The sequence below is a fragment of the Trichoplusia ni genome, chromosome 2, assembly GCF_003590095.1.
Source record: "Trichoplusia ni isolate ovarian cell line Hi5 chromosome 2, tn1, whole genome shotgun sequence".
NCBI classification, from domain to species: Eukaryota; Metazoa; Arthropoda; class Insecta; order Lepidoptera; family Noctuidae; genus Trichoplusia; species Trichoplusia ni.
Window position 1 is genome coordinate 1708042 of NC_039479.1, and position 23263 is coordinate 1731304.

The following is a 23263-nucleotide window of genomic DNA, read 5'->3' on the forward strand; positions in this document are numbered from 1 at the left end:
TGCCTTTTAATTTCTAATTACAAACGAAAATAATCATTAAGATATTTAAGAGACTAATCTAATTATACGTGAGATCCTAAAGCAATAAAACCAATCGTAATTTGTGACGTGGTTCTTAATACTTCGTTTTGATCATTTGAACTTTTGAATTGTGTTTATGGCGATTCATTCTGTAACAAAATATAGAATCATAAGATAAAAATAAATGCGTATAATTAATACTAATAGTGTCTACACTTACAGTTTATGTAAAACGATCTCTCCAATAACAATAGCAACAGAGACAGCGACTCCATACAGCATCAGGATAAGAACAGGTCGCATGTCCATAAGGCCCACACTACTGAACGATGACATCTTAGTCGTGCAGTGCGGCTTGGATACCAAGTAGCGCTTGCGAATGGCTGACTGGATTCCGGACTCTCTTATCTGCTTATGACTGAAAGGCAAACTAGAGGTGAACGTAGAATGAAGAAAATATAGCAATGGATAATTCCCTTAAAAAACATTCCAGGGTTATTTAATTTTTACGCTGATCTAAATTCTCTGCATTTAATGGGTTAGCACAATACCGTCTTTGTTCTTAAGTGCGTAAAGTAAATTTTTCTGTTTGATTTTAGCTGTAGTTAGTGCTCATATCCAGACATTCACAATATAATACTAACACAACTCTAATCAGCTCCAAATAAGGTGATCCTTTTCTGACTGGCGTGAAGGAATCGAAGGTTACAAGGTAATCCACTGTCGATATGTCACATTTTTCGCTCTCCAAAAACGTGGCTTCAATTTGTCGGTACACTGGTTCTGCAACTGAGTGGAGAGCGAATAAACCCTGGAATATTAAAAAAAATAATAGTAGGAATATACTTTTAAGCAGGACCATTCTTAGACTTCTTTGCAACAGATTTCTGATTGTACCTTTCGGATCCTTTCGACACCGTCTGCGAGACTATAGAGACGTGGTTTCCCATTTTCCGGAAATACTCTGTCTCGTACTGCAGTGTGTAGAGGTTCTCTGCTTTGATTCTGAAACGTTGAAGGTCTAAAGTAGGCCAAAACAGCTCAATAGTTTTGCCATTGCTTTTAATATCCTATGATAGGTAACGTACGAAAACAAAGTGGTTATAGTCGACGTCGTTTGCGGCGAGCGTGATCTTGGCTCCGGCGAGCTGCGGCAGGCTGCGGATGGAGTCAGACGGCGCCTGCAGCAGCACCACGATGTTCGCCGAGTACGCCGCGTACAGCGCCATCAGAGCCGTGAACAACACGAACAGCATCATACGACCTACACAGTACAAGATAAAGTAGGTGTTCAGGCTTTTAACGCCCGATTATATACCTTAAAACGTTTGCAAAAGGTTCCAAATGCTCTCATACCTGGTGCTCTTCTAGGTTCAATGTAACATCCTTGCTGAGTAACCGCACTCATAGTTAAGAGTAAAGCGTCGCATATTCCTCCATCTAATTGCTGTTGTGTTGTAGTCTAAAACACGTAATTACGGCCAAATTCAAAACCGACTATTGGCTAAGTGTAAACTTGTAAGCGTAAACTTTTTACAATTATTATGCGAACTGTTTTTTTTACAAAGTCAAGATAAGCAATTTAAGATTAGCACGTTTGATTTTGTTTTTTCGATAAAGACATAAATCTCACCTTTGTCAGAGCCAGCTCCCATCGACTGGCCAAGAAAAGAGTAACAGTTGCAATAGCAGTACACACAGCGATAGTGACCCAAACCCTCGTGGAAAATGGCAGGTAGAACACATTAGCGACGTATGCTAGAGGAGGCTGGCGGTAGATGAACAGCATCCTCATTGGAGCCACTAAGTCCGTATACGTCACCACGTCAAACCGATCGCGGAATATCACGCAGTTGGTGCCTGGGAAGACGAAAGGAGCAATAAAATTTTGAGCTTACGTGCACACTGCTAATATGTTTTTGGGGGCTGACAACTGCTAATATGTTTACTAAGTGTATTCTTTTTCCTGAAATTTTATAAGGGCCTTTTTAATTCAGGTATAGATCAGGCAACTTCATATTTAAAACGAGCGAATCCGCGGGTAAAAGCTATTAGGTAAATAAAATTGTGTAGTATATTATTTTAGAACTATGTACTAAACTAATCGTTTCAAAATACATTACGATAAAAAGATGTCATCCAAAAAGTGGTGTAATACTATTAAATCTTGAGTCTTTATAATAAAAGCCTGTTATTGTTCAACAGCTGGACAAAATACTAATCTCGTATAGAAAAGCAAAGGGTGTGAATTACTTCGGGATCAATCTTTTAACGTATGGAAGAGGGATGCCGCGCTACGCCATAAAGTGCCCTCTCTCGCCTCTACAACTAAATCCGTCCTTCTTTAAGAGGCAGTGGTAATTCCCGGTCAACCAACCTTAGAATAACTTACCGACATCAGCTTTATTATTATAAAGATCAGCGATCATGCCAGACCACTGCCCGTTCACTTTGTAACCGTAGCGATAGCTGAAGATATATCGTCCTGTGGCGTTTAGCATGTCGAAGCCAATATTAGCGGCGGCCCAACAAGCTTTTGTAATTGAATCGTACTGGAGTTGCCTGGAAACCAAATTATAACTAATAAGTACTTAGGTAGTATTGGTGGGTTAACACAAAGGTAGAAGTTGCCCAAATTGTGATCTGGATAATAGTGCAGTATTTTTTGTCCTTTTCAAGTCAACAAATTAAATTATTTAAAAATATCTTGTTAGGTTTTACGAGGTGTTATAAGATATCTGACGTTACGCGTTCGTGAACTTAACCCAAATATGGTGTAAGCGGGAGTAGTAGTAGAACTCATGCAATCACTACGCACCAGAAAATATTTTACTTTAAGACGTTGCATTAGCCCATCAAACTGACTTAAAAACCTTTCTTTCCGCGGTACATCTAAATACATATATGCTTACAATCGATCTTCCCTGGGCAGGTGATAACGTGTGGTATTACTGTCCTGGATGACGTTAGACATGACTATGGGATGTCCCATCATGTTCCGGCGTCGTTTGTACAGCTCCCGATTAGGACGGGTGTCCACCAGGCTCCCGTTGTAGAAGCCACGCGGAGTGATTATCATGGTACCGTTGATGCCGGGTCTGTGCACTTAAAGAGTATGTCTTTGTATGTAAGTACGAAGTAATTACTTGAATGGTAGAAGAACTATGGAGGACATTACATTTAGTTAGTCAAGAGTGGGTAGTTCGTTCGTATCTTTTCTGATGTTTTGTTTTTTTTTTCATTTTATTTTTTGTGTTGTAATACAAATAGTTTTACATCGTTTGATAGTTACTGATTTAGCTTTTGAGTCTTATTTAACAAATGAATCTAATTTATTAATGAAAAAGAACAAACTTGGCTGTAATATATAAGACTGCATTTTATTGGACCCAGTTTGAGGTATAAACATTTCTAGAAAGTGCCTCTCGAAATTCAGGTCTTAAAATATCTGTCGCACCCACTTCACTTCCTACCTCTAAAACCTTAAAATAAAAACATACTTTCGACCATCTGGAACTGGTCTCCAACCCTCTCAGCTAGCACCAGATCACTATCCACCAGAACCGGTCCATCTTCTAGAAGAGGCAGCTTTTCTTCCTTCAGTTCAGGTGAGCTCACGAGGATCAGCCAGCGGTAAGTGAATTGCAAGAGCTCTTTTTCTGAAGCCTATAGAAGTTAAAACCATATTTGTCACTGCTCTGAATGCAATAAAAGAGAAGAAGAGATTTTAAATCATTGTATCTCATAATTTTTTGGTTTACGAGATAATATAAAAAAATACGTAGGTATCTATAGTTTTCGAAAATCTGTCTGAAGGACTTAACAGATTTTTGGCAAATAAATTGACTATGGTGTAGCTTCATCTCATAATAAACCTTGTTGCTAGAGAGCCAGGGTTGAAATTTTAATGGTACTTACTTTATTTATTTATTTATTTATTTATTTAATAATCACACTAATCTACCATTACAGGTTACTTAACCTAATGCGGTAGCTAGGACTTAACAAAGGTTTTTATTAAAGGGTATTTATGTGAACTAGGGTTTCAAAGATTGAATTATTATGCACATAGTTGCAGGTCTAGATTCCAGCGACTGTTTTAATATGTAATCTTCTGATAATTCTGATATGCATAGGCAATAAGTTAGCCTGATACACATGCCCATCATTGCTCCTCCTGGAATTGCTTGTTGCTTCATCCACTTTTCTCCTAGATATGAAATCCTTACTATTTACGATTCCCATGTTTAAAATTTCTGTCATTCCGCGAGTTCTTGGAGTTCTCTGAATAAATTGGTTTCCAAGAATTTCAAAATCTTTTACGTAGGATATAACGTCATTTGACTGTTCACAGTCCAAATCTGTAAGATACATGATAGCATGGTCCTGGTACTTCGACAGCGGTTTGAAGGACGCAGATGTTCGTACTCCTATCTTGGACATTTCTATTACCAAACTGTTTATTACATCTGCAATTGGAAGGGATTGTCAACCATTGGCCCGTGAACAAGTTATATTTTTAAGTTTTAGACCTTATTTGGAACTTTGGTTAGCTAATCAAATTTCTTAATAGTATTTAGTTGGCGAGGCAAAATATTTGACGAGACTACTTTACAACAAGCTTACTCGTACTTAACTTTTTAACAAAAAAACTTCTCGCTTGCTTTTTTGCTTTGAAATTAAAGTACTTAATTCAAACGAATCGGTTTTCAGCCAATCTCATATGGCCACATTTTAATTCGAGCATCAAGTCAGGTGGGATGGTTGGCGCTCTTTGGGGGAGGCCTACGTTCAGCAGTGGACGGCGATAGGCTGAGATGATGATGATGATCAAGTCAGGTCTATGTAAAGTCACAATATTGTATTATCACGCTATTTATAGGTTAAGGAGAAGGTATTTAAAGGTTTTAATGAGGTCTAAAACTTGTAAAAAGTAACGTGTGAACGGATCCTTGGCTTATTTTTTTTCCTTTAAAAGTACACTCTTCGTGAAATAAAGAAAGAACGTACTCTTCTTCCAACACAGTCCACCGTAGATCAAATGTGTAGGTTTACCATCATTTTTAATAAACAGTTTTATAAAATTCAAAGTAGTTGCATCTTTAGCACGAACTGAACTATGTATAAACAATAATAAAATAGTTAAAATCACTTTCATTATTATTTTGAAAGTAATTTAAGGAATGTTTTTTTAGTATTATTTGTAGGAAGTCTTGCCCGGTTCGTTTTTCTATGTAAATTAAGTTTCTGTGGAGCTTCAGCTAATAATGATGTCAATACTGACGTTCAGTAATTGGGGTAGTCAGGTCTTCAAATATAAGTGGACCCAATTGGAGTTGGTAAATAAATGTACAACGTTTATGTTTAAAATGTGGGTTTGGCCGTCTTTTTCAAAAGATACCCAAAATGTTAGAATTAATGTTTTTTCAGAAGATTTTCATACTGTGCATAATAGTAACAGCGATCTATTTAGACAGTGCAGCCTTGGTACAGCGTTCTGACGTTACTCTTTGGCTAAGATACCCCTAAAATAAAATAAATCCCTACGAATTCGTTCACTGGTGCCTGGGCCTGGGCTTTTTACCCCATTTATACCTGCGTCTTAAAAATGATAACATAGAAGCAACGCAGGGCAAACCTATATAGCCAAGAAAGACAGTAAGAAAAAATGCAAACAAGGTTTTTTCCTATCACAAAAGGCGTATTTACCTACCATTATCATCTGAATATTTAACGACACGCCTTGTTAGCTTTAGAACGTCGATGGTGACATCCAAATCGTCTCATTATCTATTTGACAGCGTAACAAGAAGAAAGTTACATGAATAAAACACAGGTTTTGTGACATTTTTATTGTGAACGATTCTAGATAATGTGAATTCATTATAATAACCATTTAGTGCCTGAATGTGGTCTAAGATTTTTGTTTTGTCTTTTTTATAAAATTAAATAGTTTATTTAACTCTCACAACTTTTACTTCTAAATCTTAGGCAGTGGTCTTCTTTTTAGTAAAGAAATACTTGTGGAAAAGAAAGAAAGGAATGTCTTAAAGGATCTTATAAAGGTTTAGAATTAGAAGAAACGCTTCCCCCGCTAAGGAAATTAATCGTTGTGTCGTAGGGTGTTCTACAAACATTTAAGTCACATACGCAAGACATAATATAGACTCAGAATAATGAATTTTGAATTTCGCGACTGTCTACGCCGGGCTCCGAACCGCTAAAAGACGCGCCCAGTAGGTTTTGCCTATATCCGTGCAGTCAAAATGCTAGTCTACTCTAAAGTGCAAATAGAAATATGATGCTTCTAAAACATAAAGACGTTTGGTAAACCTAAGGTTTCCCAACATATGATGAATGGCCAGTACTCTGGCCTGGATTGAAGCATTATTCTGGCCCTTAGCTTAATGTCGGAATGGGATGTAGTCTGGCCCCACCAGATGTCTTTTCTGTCTTACAGTTATTCTGAAACAACAAATTCTAGTAAAATATGTTTGGAAGTAATATGTTTGGCATCTTTCCCCAATTCGAAATATCCCAAATATCCCAAATGAATATTTTCGAATTCTTATTTCTAGGAGAATACCAATTTTCTGACTTCTGAGTTTTAATGATGCATCCGTGTGACTCGAAGAGTATGCTATGCCAAGACAACTACTTACATTTAGACAACTAGTCTAAATGTAAGTAGTTGTCTGTTAACATTGCAAGGTTTCTGGGATAATGCTCATGGACACTGCTTTCTCGGGGGAGGGAACGGGTAGTGAAAGACTCTTAGTGACTAAACCTGATCGTTCCGCCGTGCCACGTCATCCGCGTTATTTTATCGGATTATGGCAACGCGTTGCAATCCACACTTCTGAAAACACCCCTACAATTTCTTCTCAATGTTGAACATAAGACAACTGATATCAAGATACAAATATCTGTATCTACATCAGCTGAACATGACTCACAGCCTCTTATACATGATTTCCATGAGCAGCACGGCGGGGGCCAGCAGCATGCCGTACAGCGTCATCAGCATCGCCGGGTACATGTCGGTGATGCCGACACTGCTGAAGGTCGACACGTGGCCCGAGCACCGGGGCCGCGCCACCGTCAGGCGCTGGTGCACGGTGGCCTGGACTCCCGACTCACGGATTTTAAGGAAACTGGTGAATGGGACGCTGATTAGAATTCTGAGAAATAGAATTGTGAATAGAAAACTGTAGCTGTATGAATTTTGTGCCAAATAAGTGAAAGTGTCTGGATTTTTATCAATGAAATAAATAACACACAGCATTTGTGGAAAGACAAATCGAACCAATGATTCAATTTCAGGTTCTTAATAATCAAATGGTCCAAACTCATACATCTTAACGCGAATCGATTTTTTTCTGCGAGTGTTAATTTAAAATAATGTAAGTTGTCTGTTATATATGTGAATTCATTTGATAATAATAGGAGTTTTAATGGAACATCCTTCCATCCTCTCCAAATCTTCCCCTTACTTGATCTTAAACAAGTCCTTGAAAGGCGATCGCTTCTGTCCCGGTACCCAGGGATCTATCTCATTAATGTAGTCGATCTCCACCAGGTCGCACTTCTCGTCTTCCTGGTACGTCTCCTGAATGAGCCTGTAGCCAGGGTTCAGCTCCATGTGGAAGGCAAAAAGACCCTGCAATATGTGACTATGAAAAGTATTACTGATATTGTTACGGTCAGTTCCTACCAAGGATGCGGAATGAGGGATGTTTGTTCTAAGTCATGTAAATGAAGGGATTTCGTTAAGTACTTCTTAAAAAAAATCTTTGTGTCCATGGTTGATGGTAGAAACCAAACTGACATACTTAGATTGTAATAAGTATTTGCATTGGTAGGAGAGTCAGGCGCAAGAAGGTACCTGTGACGTTCCTACGTTGTAGTGTTTTGATTAAATAGAATGAATATAGGCTCGTAAGAAACGCGGAATATTGTAAAAAATATGATGCAATTTAATTAATAAAATACACTATTAAATCAAACGTAGGTTTTTATGGCTCAACACCTGTATAATCAGCAGGATGTATTAAAAAACAAATAAAAATCCAATTATTGCTGGTTTTAACACGATTGCTATCTCTATCGAATATATTACGTAAAAAAATTAATTATTTCAAGCTAAAAGATAAAATGCTTATCGAAATACAGATTTACAAATAATGTGGTATTTATTAAATGCAGGAAGAAAGATACCATTATCTTTGAATTTGATAGCGATAATTGTAAAATATATACAAAATGATGTAAAAAGCATCCGACGAGGATGGGATTCGAACCCACGCGTGCAGAGCACATTGGATTAGCAGTCCAACGCCTTAACCTCTCGGCCACCTCGTCATGCCGTGGCAGGGAGAAATAGGGGGTCTGATGTGTATTATTCTCACTATTTGCAAGAAGACAATGACTACTGATATTACGGTATAATGTAAACGTGTATTAAGTATCTCGTAGAATCATAACAGATGGTTAATGTTTGCGAAAGTCCATTTTTTGTTACATGTTTTTATGAAATCGACCTCAACAATTTCATAAAAATACTTTAACCTACATTTCTTTTATTTGAGTAAACTTCATCCCTATCTACTAAAGAATAATTCATTTGCAGATTTCCATTACTTTTGTAGAGTTTGATTTATCTCCTATTAACTATTCATTAACACAATTCATATTGTTTATAATTATCATAAATTATGCAACATTGTAACTACCTCCTCATATTTACACATACTTGTTATTTAATTTGAATATTGCACACAATTGCTATTAATAGATGACGTCACAATTTTTATTTGTCTGGTCTCTTGTCATTCATTTACATACAAGTCAAAGGTGAAATAATATTATCATGTGATATACTTAGTATTTTGGCTGATATTATTTCTAGATATATTTTGCATAGTGTTTATTTTTGCCCAGCCCGAAGGACCGATGATCAAAAAAAGATGGCTGTGTCCAGCATTGGACCTCGAAAAGCTGAATTGACATGTTGTTTTTGCTTTGGGTGTCTGTGTCTGGGTGTCTAAATTGTAAACAGCTAAGTTAACTATATTTCTGGTAGAAACAAAACCTCTTTTATGACCAATACGTATTTGTAGTTTAACTTTGTTAGTTGGAGAAACCCTGAATACATAAAAAAAAACCTATGTGTGCTCAAAAGGGAATTTAGTGTAGGTACATGTACTAACTATATCTGCATTCTACAAACAAACATTGTAAAATTAAAGAGTTTGTTTGAAAGCACTTATATCAGGAAACTCCCATATGAAAAAATATTTCAGTGTTACATGCCCATTTACTGAGGATACATTTTTTGTTTACTATCACGCTATGATTAATAAGAGTAGAGCAGTTATAAAATATGTTATTAAAAAGGAGAGAAGATGTTAGCAACCGAAAACAAAAACGTAACTTATATTCATAGCCACACGAACGAATTTACGGCGTTAGCTAGGGCATAAAGGCGACTGCCCACTACACCGTACCATACCATGACCGTGCTATGAACGTGGCCGGCAAAAAAATATTCTCTGTATTAAAAAGTATGCCACCATGCCCACTAGCCCGTTACCAACCAGCATCGTCGCCTTTTTAATATAGAGAATATTATTTTTTTGCCTGACACGTTCATATCACGGTCATGGTATGGAACGGTGTAGTGGGCAGACTCCTTTATATAAAAGAGAAGTAACTAGCTTCAGTTATTACCTTTCGAATCCTGTCGACTCCATCTTTCATAGAGTAGAAGTTTGGTTTCTTTCCTTTAGGTGCAATTTTCTTCTCATAAATTGACTTTCGTATTGGGTCATTCAGTTTCTGTAAAAAGCATACACTGTCATTTTCACTTAATTATTTAAGGTTATTATAAAAGCTATTATAAAAAAATTACCTTCAACTCAATACACAAAGGCCTAGGCTAGTAATTTCAGAAGAAAGTTTTAGATTACTTCCTTTATTTAAATCTTACAATATAAAAATTACATTTTTAAATATATATAAAAAAAACAACATAGATTACTTATTATTAAGTTTGCTAATACTGTAGTTTATAAGGAGAGCAAAGTATTGATGGTCAGAAAACATTAAATGGTGAATATGTACAAGATAGGACGGCGGTATGTGATGATGGCCAAACAATAAAAGAGGTATTGTGGCTGTTTAGGAGCTATAAAATAAAAGTGGTTAACAACTTGAAAATTCTTCAGCATTGGTCAAATATTTCCTTACCTTAAAGAAATATCGATTGTACTCAAAGTCACTGGCACCAAGCTTGAGTGGTGAGTTGAGCAGGTCAGGCAGACTCCTGACTGAGGAGCTGGGGGCTCGGAGCAGCACCACGATGTTCGCGGAGTACGCCGCGTACAGGATAGTCAGCGCCAAAAACATGATCAGGGTCACACAGCGTCCTGTAGGAGTAGGAGCAGAAGAATGAGACAGGTGCAGTTGTGGAAGCGAGACGGCGCAAAGCAGAATGTTTTCCAAAACTGCAAAATATTTCTTTAACGGGGTGGTCATCATGATAATAATGTATAAGAGCTTTTAAAATGTACTTGAAGTTACGAACCTGCTCCATATCGTGGTTCTAAAGTACAACCTTGCTGTAAAACTGCTCCGATAATCAATATTAGAACATCTGCCCACGATCCATCTAATTGTAAGGGATGCTGAACAAAAAAGAATTAATAAATATTCTTCTTCTTCTTAATATGTTTTCACAGCGATATACAAACATGTTTTTTATTTGGACGGTTGGAAAGCGTGAAGGGTGACTCGCATAGCAGAGGAGTATTTAAGTCATTAAATCAATAATCTTTGGACACTTATTTTATTTCTAAAAATTGCAACAAGTATTTGGAGGACTTAAGAGGATGACGAACTCTGACCTCAACTTCATTGAAAATTTGAAGAAAATTAAATATTAACGAAACTCCTTGCGTTAAAATGGACAAAGTGCAGGAGTATATCAAAGATACCAACCATACCCATGGTGGCTTCCCATTTCGAAGCTATGTAGAGGAATATGGAGCATCCGAGGATACAGATGAAGATGGCGAGCCAGACAGCTCCTGAGAATGGTAGCGTGAAGATGTTGGAGATGTACGAGAGGGGGGGCTCTCGGAACACGAAGCGAACCGCTGTGGAGCCCACCATAGCGATGTAGTCTACTGCCATCATGCGCTCCTGAGTGAAGATGGTGAGGGTACCTGCCATAAAATCAGTATAAACAACTTGCAAAGTACGATTAGGTTATTCCAAATGAACTAAATTTGATAAAATTCTATTTCATTGCTCCAAAAATATATCTCGCTATGTAAGCTAAGTAAACGTTCTAGAACGTTTTCGTGTTCGTGAAACTTTGGTCGAGTAATGATAAGCTAAGTACATACATATTTTTAAATGTGCCACTGTACAATGATTTGTAAAACATTAAAATCTATTTCCTCAAGTTATTATGGCATCAAACTGATGAATAGAAACTTGAAATTGTTTAATTCTTTTGGTCGTAGACGAACTCCTGATTCAAAATAATAATAACGTTCTACAACTTTCACACAACGCCACCTAGTCTCAAACTAAGCGAAGCTTTTATATTGAATTGAACAAGCAAAAAACATACTTTGTATCTCTAAATACATAATGTACTTATTTCAGATTCTACCAGACACAGAACAAATAATCGTGCTCCTATAAACGTTTGTCCTGGTTGGGAATCGAACGCAAACCTGTGGTATAGGAGTCAGGGCTACTAACCACTAGACCAACAGGTCAGTCAATTGAAGAAAACACGTTCCTGGCTCACAATAAATTCAAAATAACATCTTATAATATTTTATTCGGATCAATCTTCAAAATACGGTTATTTTTAACGTATTAAGTCTTAATCGTGTAGGCAGTTAAAATAACAGGTCAATATCCTATTGAATAATATTTATGATGTAGTGCAAAATAAGCCAAAATCAATTATAACTGTTTCAGACAGGAAACATTAACACGATTAGTACAGTTATTGTAAATTAGATGCAGCGTCATGTTAGTTGCTAGGCAACCGACGAGTTCTAATTACATGTTAATTACAGACAGCGGTTTTGCCTATGCTAAAAACTTGCTAAAGCATTTTCGGAAATAAACAAGTTTTGAGTTATTTTAAGTCTTGCATGTAATAAAATACTTTTTAAAGCATAAATTAGTTTTGATATTGATTGGAGTAAAGTTAATGTAATTTGATCCATTATCATCTAATTGAGATTTTGACTAATGATCGAGTTAGTCTGGCACTATTATTTAACTGCGTGAACAAAAAAAAAGGTTAGACAGAGAGATGTAACCTCGTGTATCTACTGACAAGTGACGTCATTGCCATACTCTCCCCAACTTTCATCCGTTTAACTTTATATGTTTGATGGGTTTCATCTCCGTACTTTTAATTGATTAGATAGAAGCAAAAATACGTACCAATTTTTTATCTATCTGAATGTTTAACCATATTTCTCTATTGAAACATATTTTCTAGCTTTTTTATCGAGTTTTCATACCTAAATCAGCCTCTTTCTTCAGTAGATGGTCCACGATTCCCTGCCACTGTCCATTCTTGTCCTTGTAACCCCAAGTATGAGTGAATATCAGCCTCTCTGTGGCATTCAGCATGTGGAAACAGATCTTCACTACAGCGTAAGACATCTTCGTGATGGAATCCTGATGGAGATTCCTGAAGGGAATTAAAATTTGCAAGATTATAAGTTTTTTCTTTGAATCTTGCCAATACTAGTGCACGGATTTTATAAGATTCAATGGTTTGGGTCATCGCGCCAAATCTTTTGTTAGTTGGAATGTGTGTTTGAGTTTGGGACAAGAATTACCTACATGATTTTAATTATGACATTTTGGGTGCGATAGCACGGTGGTAGTCGCTTGGATACTAAGAATCCCGCCTATTGCTAGGTACTTAAGAAGGGGTGAGAACAGCTTCAACATAATGTTAACGAATAAAATGTGTCCAGCATCATTTAACCAAGACTCTACACAAAAATTACCTTCTCCATACTCTACATTTCAACCGTAATTGCCAAACCACAAATCGCAATTCTTTATTCCCCATAATGTGTTAGAATTTGCTGAGGAATGGCGATTTGGCATATTTTTGCACATAATCTGTCAAAAAGACTCCACAGCTAAAAGTTACTGGTGGTTTAAAATCCATTCTTATCGTAATCACCATTATTTGATGCTTTGACTTGAAGAGATGAGTATTTTCAAAGCTCTTATACTATGGTACATATTCCTTCCTTCGTCATAACAAAAAAGGTCAGATCACGATACAATTAGTATGGATCCCGTCTCATCCCGGTCACGTGCGCACCAACTGATGACAGAAACTTCGACGAAGTTGGAGACAGTGGAACTAGGCCGCCATTTTATTTACAAGTTTCGCCGAAGACATTAATGGAAATGATATCTGAGTTATAAGTTTTGTTGCGAAGGAAACTGGTGTTTCAGCCTGGCTTTTCTTAAACTTTGACTATTATTATATTTATTTTTGTATTTTTTCGGTATTATTGAGTCAACCTGACAACTTGATACTGGACAGTCAGTCAGACACCTTATACAAAGGCCTTTTCTTTTTAAAATGCTGAAACTAAGTACCTATACAAAAACTAAGAACTAATTCTTCAATCGATTTTTCAGATTTATTTTCTTAATGAATTATGTTACTACTGTCAAGTATTTTTATACATTTATCCAAATCTAGTATGTCTCCAACCTAAAGAAAAATGTGCGCTATGCAGATAAAATACCCAGATTACATTTATAGGTACTACTTCAAGAATTCCATAGAAATCTGTGCATTAACTAAAAATAATACTGACGCATCAAAAGGTAACAAAACTTGTAATGCAAGTGAGTTGCAATACGGGTGAAGGCTACTTATAAATAAGTGAACAAATATCGTATTATCTGTGTTTTAAGCAAATGAGTGGTTTATTAACATAAACATGCATGTTACATGTTACGGTTCGTGGGTCTGTGGTAAGTCGTGATTGTGTGTTGTTTTTTGTGAGATCAGGGGTTCTCGGGATAAAGTGACGAATACAGGATAATTGTAGAGAGATCTTTTAAGAAATATTTCACTTATTCAAGATAATTAGTAAGTCGTAGTAAGTCGTTGCGGGTGATGTATATTTTGTTTTTAGTCCTGAAATCATCAGTCAAGTGGTTTGTTATCATAAAAGCAGTTTCGTAGGATCATTTTCGCTTTACAATTTGGTGGAAAATGATTCCTTGCACTGGACTAATACTGGACTGGGCTGTATAGAGTTAAAAGAGGCAAAAAATTAATGAACTCAGAATAAAGAAGTGTAATTAACAATTGTATAATAATATTTAATATTAAATCAATATTTATCGATATTAAATTATGACCCCAATCAAATCATCAGTGTCTTTAAATAAATTGTCAATTAAATGTTTTACACCAAAGGAAATATATTCATAAATGTAAAATACATGTATTATGTAAATTAACAACCAAAACTTGATTATCAGGTCCGGTTTAGAACGTGGTTAGCATAATTATACCAATATCTTACGATTAAATTATACAACAATAATTGTTAAACACTAAAATGTCATATTAGTTATTTGTAATGATTTTACTGCAAAAGAAGAAAAACAAACAAAAATGTGTTTGTCAATAGCTGTATACTGTGTTATAAAGTAACACTTTTTTTGAAAAAAAAGTGTGTTTGGTCTCAATATCACTTTCGAATTTCGCATAATTTTACCTAGAGGCATGCAATAGGACACATACTCACAATCTATCATTCATATGTTTTCTGGTCTCATTGCTGTCAGTGATAACATTAGCCATGGTTAACACATGCCCTCTAAGATCGCGTCTTCTTGCAGAAATCACCAGAGAAGTCCTATGGTCTTCTATAACACCGTACTGATTGACAGATATCTTCGGAAACGTTTTCTCATTATCCAGAACTGCTAAACTGAAGTCTGCATTCTTTTGTTTTTGTGGACGCCATTTTAGTCTCTTCGTGAAGATCACTTCGGAGTTTTCTGATATTTTGTAAGCTGTAACAGTAAACAAGTACAGTACTCGTCGAATAAATTACGTATATTGAATAATAGTATAGGTGTTGCTTTTGTCGTATCATAAGTTTAAAATTGAGGGAACAATTATGTAGAGCCCCTTAATTAGAGTTTTTGATGGTAACATTCGTGAAGATATTTAAGTAATGCATCATATGATTCTCATATGATTAAGGACTCCGGTTGGGTCCGAAACTAGTTGGGCGATCATAAGAAATGGGCATGAGTAATGCATCATTAAATTTTCAACTATAGTTGTAAAGCTGTCACGAAAATCAGTCCTCGCCTTGGCTTACCGGAAAGGTCTGTTCAAAAAAGATATGGAAAATATGCGAAAAGTTTTAAATAACAATCATCATTAGAACAATGTATTTTACGAGATATTTTTGCTTTTAAAGGTATTTCATCTTATGTGATCACAACATAGGAAACCGGTTACGTTAATACTAAGTACTTGACTGGAATTTTATCGAATACCATCAATTGATGTATGTTAGTATCCTTAATGAAATTAATAATCATTTAACTGCATGTAAATAATATAAAAAGCGATGAATTAGATAGTCTATTTTTTGTGAAAAAATGATGATTTTTAAGCGATGGGGAATTGAAATAAGGGAGGTGGGAGTCTTTGGTAAGCAACATGACAAACTGATACATAAGTACTGGTAAATATGAAGAATAGGCAAATAATAGTAATCGGCGTCCATTTTATCTAATGCTTGCAATGGAAGGGAGTGGAATAATTAAAATCTCTTTGCTTATACTTTTTTTTACTTTTTCTTATAAGTTTCGAAGAAGACAGAGAATCGCTTCCCCTGGGACGACGACGGGATTAAGTGTTTGGTAGTTTTCGTTTGTTTTATTGTAGATTCTGGATTACAGAAGTTGCAATTACAGGTAAGAAAGATGCAGTGAAAATATTGTGGCGCCCACTTGAGGGAAGCAATATCAAGTGTTAGTTTGTTGCTGATCCCAAGTAAAATTATAAAAAGAATTTCATCTTTCCTTTAGCGTTACGTTTGACGGTGGAAGTATTCCACCTCTAGCGTAGAGCACAGTTCTGAGAGTTTGCGCCAGGAGAGGCAAGACTGAAACTTCAGACCTTGGCGCCCCCCAGAATTTGTCGCCCTGGGCCATCGCCCCATCACCCCCCCCCCTAACGCTGGCACTGGAAAGTTGGCTAGTTCCAAATAGGAGTTGCAATTACAGGCATGGAAGCTGGTTAGGTCCACAGATAAAGAAGCAAAGAAACCAGTGTATAAATATAAAACATTCAGTGTGCTCGATAGGAAAATTTATGCAACTACTTTACTAAATCTAATTATTTTTACTTCTATTTATTTTATTTCTCTTGCTAAATAAGATACAAAAAAACGTTACAATCAATGAGAATGCAATAAAACGGTTTGTCATTGACATTGACAAATGTCAGATTAAGCTAAGTAGGTAATTAATGTGCACAAAAACTGAGGCGTGTGAGGTGTCTGTCTGTCATACCTACTGAATGTTTATTTAGCACTTATTAGTGTGAAAACGGTATGTAATGTGTCTGTATATGAACTACCTCTACTTTCATGATGGCTTTTGTTTTTTTAACTCATAGCTTATGAAAACTTCAAGAAGGATATAGAAATGTAAACTGAATTTTTTTTTTTTTTATATAGTTCAGAAACATTTCCGTTAAGAAGATTAAGATTTAAAAAATCTTAACTACTAACTTTCGTGACGTGGATTAATAACTGTTTATTAAATAACGGTTTATCAACGTATTTATCGGGATAGACCGACTAGTTACGGACTCAACCGGAATCCTTAATCATGAACTGACGCGGCGCGGCGAGGCGGGGTCACAAGTCGAGACTATCCCGATGAACAACGGTCCCGATAAAATAATAAAAAAAAGTGATACTATACAATAGGTCTGAATGCCGATTAAACTCTCCATAACCTTTATATTCTAAAATCGATACGGTCGGTATTTTCGAGTTTCAAAAAATAAATAAACTCAAAAGACTTTAATACTGATTGTCATTTATTAGTTCGTACGCATTACTTGGTGTCCTTTTCATGTCCTAGACAGGACTATATTATTATGTTCAAGGTGATTTTTTGTCTCGTTTATTTTTGTAACTACCACAACATATTCTCACGTTATCAGCCTTATTAGTTCCTGTGTCTACTAAGATTTTTTGTATATTTTCTTATACTGCGAAGTTAGTTTGTTATATGTTTAGGTATTTTTAGATGTGTTAAGTGTGATCTATTTACCTAATAGATGAGGCAAAGATATTCGTAAGGCAGTCGGCAGGGATTGGAGAAGAAGGGTTGATTATCAAGCTTAGTGGTATGACAAGGGAGAAGCCAACAGTGGACTGAGACGGGATGATGATGATGATGATGACGATGATGGTAATGATGATGCCTGTATAAGTAATTCACCATTTTTTTATTCATACGATGAGAACGAAATTGACGATTATAAAACGCAGTTTCTAGCTACAATTATTTCCTGCTTTTTTTTACTTGTAGGTATTTAGGAATTTTGAATATTTACCATACAATGAATTCCAAAACATGTCCTTATGTACCTCATAAGTTGCGATACTCTGTACCTTATGTAGCAAGCAGTCTAAGGCATTATAAAACACAGTGATTCAAAATAAATTACCCACATCCTTATAATTACTATTTAGTACTTTCCATGATTAATAAAATACTTCTGCTGTTAATGGTGATGGTTGTAATTAATTGCATGTAATATTTCCTTAGAACTAAGAATTATATTGATGTTTGTAATGAGTAAGATTGTAAGAACGTTTAATTACTCATAATGATTATCCTTTAAGAGTAAGTCTTTAGATTCTAAGAGACAGTATCCATGTGTTACTGTATTTAATGATTTTTAAGCTTAATAAAAAACGAAAAGAGCAGTTATGCGCTCTTAAGTGCGGAAAATTCACCTAATTATTTAGTAAAAAAATTGTTTTTTTTTAATCGAAATCGAATGTTTTACGAATATTTACGTTACCTTTACTTTCGCGTATTTAAATCGGAATTGCCTGGTTGTTTGCGTCTGCCCATGCATCAGCACATAGTTAAGGACTCCGGTTGCGTCCGAAACTAGTCGGGCAATCCCAATAAATACGCGTGAGTTAACCGTTATCAAATAAGTCACCATTTCATCAAAATAACAATTAAATAGTTTTAAAGAATCTTAAAAATAGTTGCGCCTCAATATCAAATTGCTGTATAACCTATATCTTAACTTATAATGAACACAATGATGAAAAAATAAATCTTTTGTTTCACATACCTTCAAGAAACTCATATTCTTCTTCGTTTATCTTCTGCGTGACGACCAAGTCGCTATCCACCAGGATATCTATAGTATTCAGAACTGTCATATCTTCCTCATAACCTAGCAGAAGCCAGCGGTATGGGGCTTTAAAGAAACCATATTTGTTTATCTGTAGAAAAGAACTTGTGTTTTAATAAGATAGTCAGGTGGGACACAAAAAAAGACTTTTGCTTAAATCTAAATGCACATTATGGAATAGATGATTTTTTAGCTCATTGTTTTTTCTTCACACCCGATACTATGAAAATCAAATTATAATAATTTCCGTAACTCTTTTCCACGTTTATAGTAATTACTCCTAAGTCCTACTATCTGAATATTTCATAATATAATTTAATCAAAGTCCATCTTAAACTGAAACCTCTTAAAAATACATTACTCACGCTAGCCAAAAACCTGTCAGTACCGGGGCAGCTCAAGTCGGCGATAATCAAGACATACTGAATGCCGAACTGCGTTCTGTTGTACTGCAGCGACGTGGCTATACCGGCCCCGACTGTAGATACACTCCTGGCTAAAGATTTTAGTGTATCTGTAAATTAAAGAGAAGAAATTTACTTTAAAAGTAATGTGATCTTAAAATTGGTTAACAGGGAAAGAGTAAAGTGAGAGCTAGAATTGCAGGTCTATGCCTAACCGTGGAACTACATGTATTGTGGATGATGATGATTTATTGAACCATCAAGACAGCCGCGAAATTGTGTGATATTGCGCAGAATACTGTACAGTTTCACACAATTTTGCGACTCTGTCAGTCGATGTTTCTAATATAACATATTGTATCGATTATGTTATATAAAAAGGATAGGTATGTTATTGATAATTAGATATTGCAGATAGCCGCAACCAACTGTTGGACTTCTTTATCGAACCTTATGAGATAAATTCAGAAAGACTTGAAGGATTTTTTCCTCATCTCCATTATGTTGGAACCAACTCTTTTGACTGATTATTATCACAGATTTATTCGCAACTCAGCTTTAAGCGACTCTTCTTTTCTAGTTGTTTCTAAGGTGTAAACATACGACAGAATGAACTCACAAAATCAAGGACTAAATTATTTTATTATGCTGGTACGGTCACAAGAGACGAGTACAGGACATTTATTTATTTAATAATTTATGAACACACAAAAAATAAAAGAAATTCACAACATTACAAAATAGGATGTACAAGGGAGCTGCTTATTTCTAAAGAAATCTCTACCAGCAGACCCGCGGTAGGAGAAGTGGTTGATATTGGCAGTCAACAGTGTGCAGCATAATAAAATTACTCGCGACTTCGTCCCCGAGGGTAGAAGATATAAGTTATGATTCATGTACACCTGCCCGGTTTTTTTTTTACATTTTCCATTGTATCTTAGCTCCTATTAGTCGCGGCGTGATGGTTTATAGCCTAAAGCCTTCCTCGATGAATGGTCTATTCAACACAAAAATAATTTTTCAATTTGGACCAGTAGTTCCTGAGATTAGCGCGTTCAAACAAACAAACAAACAAACTCTTCAGCTTTATATATTAGTATATATATATAGATAGTATAGATGAATAAATCGGACATCTACTTACATTGATTCCAACATGTAAAGGGCATAAGCAGAGTTGTAGGCTTACTCTCCAATGTAACAAACGACATGACCATATCAATCTTACTGTTTTCAATACATTTTACACAAGTTATGAAGAAAAATATTACTAGAAATATTATTTTCATGTTCATTCTGTTTGCTTTTGATAAATGGTTTGTATTTGGTTGAATGCCGCTTAAGAAGTGCGTATTATAATAACATTAGCATTTAATATGCAAGGTTCTACGAGTTCAATGCGATGGTGGTACAATTGAAAACAGTTGCTTTTAGGTTAATTTATTTTGTTAGGTAAAGGATGTAGATTTTTACTAAATCTTAATTGACAATAATCGTTATCACAATATTCTAGTCATGAAGTTGGTAAAAAAACTGTTGCAGTTCCCTGGAGCTGGTTTACAAGTAGTCGTCGATGATAATGAAGTTCTTTAGGCTTTAAATTCACATTTTATTTGCGAATGATGTGGCAAAAGTAACTGGCTGAAAAATCAATAATAAGATTTTTTTTATCTCATCACTATCACTATATCTCTTTACATTGAAATTCACCAAAGTCAAGAAATCTTTACTAAAAAAAAAACTTCATTAAAGAAATGTGTTTCACAAGCATTTAGAAAGAAGTACTGAGAGACGTACTAAGAGAAACAAAAATAAAAACGTTTATTTCATTATTATTAAAAAGTACTGTATTAAACAGAATAGCACACTCAGTACACAGCAATACCTTTTCGAAAATTTCAAAAAGATACCCGAGACGAAGAAAACACTCAAGACAATAAACAAATAACTTGTATCAGCGACTGTACGAAGTCTCACCGGTCTGTGATATCGTATTACCTCAACCATAATGATAGGTTACAGCTGAATTACCATAATATTTCACTTTATCGTTACACATTAATACTGTTAGCCCCAGTAAGTATAGCTTAACGATACTTTGATTTTCATACTTATTTATTTATAGTTAAGGTTGTCTCAGTTTCTACCTTTAGATTATTATTGAACTAGGCATTTTGTGGTTTATTAGAACTCATATTTATAGTTTGTACTCCAAACCAAATAAGTTGCATTATATGTATGTACAAACATTCATATTGTAAACGTGAAAGTTTGCACGTATGGATTTGCGTTCGCCTTAAAAATAATACATAGGTAAGATCTTTTTTACAGATGGGAAATCATTTGACTCATCCCGCTTTGGATTGAACCGAAGGGAGTGTCGGAATTTTATTAAAACACCCTTAACTTTCTTTGGCCATTTGTGTACCGAGGCCGTAGTAACCATTTCGGACAATCCAGCTGGTCCCTCAGGCATACATAGATTACGTATGTGATAGTATTCTTATAACATCATTATAACTCAAGAAAAAAAAAACTTCATTTTTAATATTGTGCAGTTATAATTCAAAAGACATCTGGTTTATGATTAAAGGAAAAAATACGGATTTTTTCTACAACCACTGTACGCATACCAATTATCATAAACGAATCCCTTTAATTACTTTCAATAAAAACCAATTAATGTACTCTAAACGACTTGTTTTTTACATTTTCATATCTGAAGCGAGTGAAAACCAATTTTTTAAGCTAGTTTTTATCAATTTGTGATTAGTGTGAAGTCAATAATTTAGTTGCCAATTTATGTTCGTTGGAAGTAATTTGAGAAGACGTCTAGACATGCGTCTGCGCAGTTATCTGGAAGATAATTTGGTTGTTTGTATGTCTAGCGTATAGGATGTGATTGTAGATAATACGTGAAAAAACTTTAAGTTTGTTTGCTTATCATTTATAGCTGTTGCCCGCGACTTCGTCCGCGTGGTTAGAAGATATAAGTTAGGAATATTTGAACGGAAGCCCTCGAAGATGAATATTTTTCTTGGTTGCAGCGTGGCTATATAACATATATAGCCTAAAACCCTCCTCGATGAATGGTCATTCAAAACACAACAATTTGAACCAGTAGTTCCTGAGATGTTCAAACAAACAAACTCTTCAGCTTTATATATTAGTATAGATCAGTAGAAAAAGTTGCTCAATGCCAGGATCTGTCAAAATCGATGAAGAAATTTAGCCAAAAATGTGAAACACACTTGAAAATTTATTATTATTTAAATTAAAGTAGAGATGAAATAGAGACTAAAAGTTTTCGAATAAGCCTGATCGTCTTACAATGTATGTACTTTAAAGGAGGAGGTTCATAAATCGACAACTTTTTTCTATTATGTTAGAAATGCAAAACGAATATTGGTGATATCCCCCTGGACTCATACAATAACCAAATAGGGAAGTGCCCATAAAAGCGTATCGTGTGATATGACGTAGCCATTGTATGGTTTTTTGCTGGCCAGTATTATCATAAAAACTGACCAGCCTTATTTATACGCTGTTGTTACTATAGTTAGTGAAAAAAATGAGGCACGTATTCGTGAGTTTTGCTAAAAAAATCAGTTTTAACCTCTACTGTGTTTCTTTTGTACAAATGTCCCCCTGAAGACTTCTGTCTCTATGTACTGTTCGGCAATTACTTCACAAGGTGCAGTTTTAAAATCCGGCGCAAAAAGAGAGAAGGGATTATTGTCGGGGGAATTTGTAAATATTTAACTTTACCTATAACTTAATGCTTTTAGCATGCATACGTCTGTATCATAGAAATCTAAATAATAAGGTAAGATATGATAAGGTAATAAGGTTAGATTTCTATGGTGTCTAAAAATAAGAAGGGGTGAGATTTTTTCATTCGTTTTTTGTATTTCATTGCGAATGTTTATCGGCTTAACAACAAATATTTCTACACTTTATTTCTAAATGCAAAACAACATAATACACGTTAATAAACATACATTTCCAGTCTTAGTTAAGTGATTAGTAGATTCCTGCGATTAGATCGCAAACTATTTGTCAGCTATCAAAGCTATGCGTGCGCGTGCAATCATCATGCATCTAGGTAATAGTCGTCGATTACTCTTATAATAACTATTAGTCATCTTGAAGTGTTTTCTAGTCTTTCCATATATCCTATGATTTAAAAAAGACGACACCTGCGGTAAGAATTTACACACCTTTTAAGAATTTAAGCGCCATGTCGTGATATTTAAAAACATTTAAATCACATGCACAAAGATACCTAGACTCAGGACAAGCAATTGTCGTCTGCGTTAAAGCAATACTAAGCAAAGTT

The 23263-nt window shown here is 35.3% G+C and overlaps 2 protein-coding genes and 1 non-coding gene across 3 annotated transcripts; all 3 read right to left on the bottom strand.

Moving 5' to 3' along the window:
- Positions 1–82: 82 nt before the first annotated feature.
- Positions 83–5208, bottom strand: LOC113502551 (ionotropic receptor 75a-like). The gene is made up of 11 exons (XM_026884168.1): positions 5032–5208; positions 4345–4490; positions 3522–3687; positions 2934–3126; positions 2414–2583; positions 1655–1881; positions 1378–1483; positions 1110–1285; positions 919–1026; positions 666–832; positions 83–439 (listed from the first exon to the last, which is right to left on the bottom strand). The coding sequence occupies exons 1-11, from the start codon at positions 5177–5179 to the stop codon at positions 238–240; spliced, it is 1809 nt and encodes a 602-aa protein (XP_026739969.1). The 5' UTR covers positions 5180–5208; the 3' UTR covers positions 83–237.
- Positions 5209–5600: 392 nt separating this feature from the next.
- Positions 5601–20330, bottom strand: LOC113502560 (glutamate receptor 1-like). The gene is made up of 12 exons (XM_026884177.1): positions 20069–20330; positions 18886–19034; positions 18458–18611; positions 14853–15123; positions 12576–12748; positions 11020–11246; positions 10607–10706; positions 10270–10448; positions 9751–9858; positions 7515–7681; positions 6978–7175; positions 5601–6486 (listed from the first exon to the last, which is right to left on the bottom strand). Exons 1-12 carry the CDS (start codon positions 20217–20219, stop codon positions 6426–6428), a joined length of 1938 nt encoding a protein of 645 aa, XP_026739978.1. The 5' UTR covers positions 20220–20330; the 3' UTR covers positions 5601–6425.
- Trnas-gcu lies at positions 8301–8382 on the bottom strand. The gene has a single exon. It is a non-coding gene; the product is annotated as a tRNA-Ser (tRNA).
- Positions 20331–23263: the final 2933 nt, after the last annotated feature.

Coding starts and splice junctions, on each gene's coding strand:
- LOC113502551 (XM_026884168.1), bottom strand. CDS start 5,179: ATGAAAGTGATTTTAACTATTTTATTATTGTTTATACATAGTTCAGTT. Junction 3,688..4,344: donor CAAATGACGTTATATCCTAC/GTAAAAGATTTT, acceptor TAACTTCTATAG/GCTTCAGAAAAAGAGCTCTT. Junction 1,882..2,413: donor TAATAATAAAGCTGATGTCG/GTAAGTTATTCT, acceptor TCGTCTTCCCAG/GCACCAACTGCGTGATATTC.
- LOC113502560 (XM_026884177.1), bottom strand. CDS start 20,219: ATGAACATGAAAATAATATTTCTAGTAATATTTTTCTTCATAACTTGT. Junction 12,749..14,852: donor AAACATATGAATGATAGATT/GTGAGTATGTGT, acceptor AATTCCCTTCAG/GAATCTCCATCAGGATTCCA. Junction 10,449..10,606: donor AGAACCACGATATGGAGCAG/GTTCGTAACTTC, acceptor CTACTCCTACAG/GACGCTGTGTGACCCTGATC.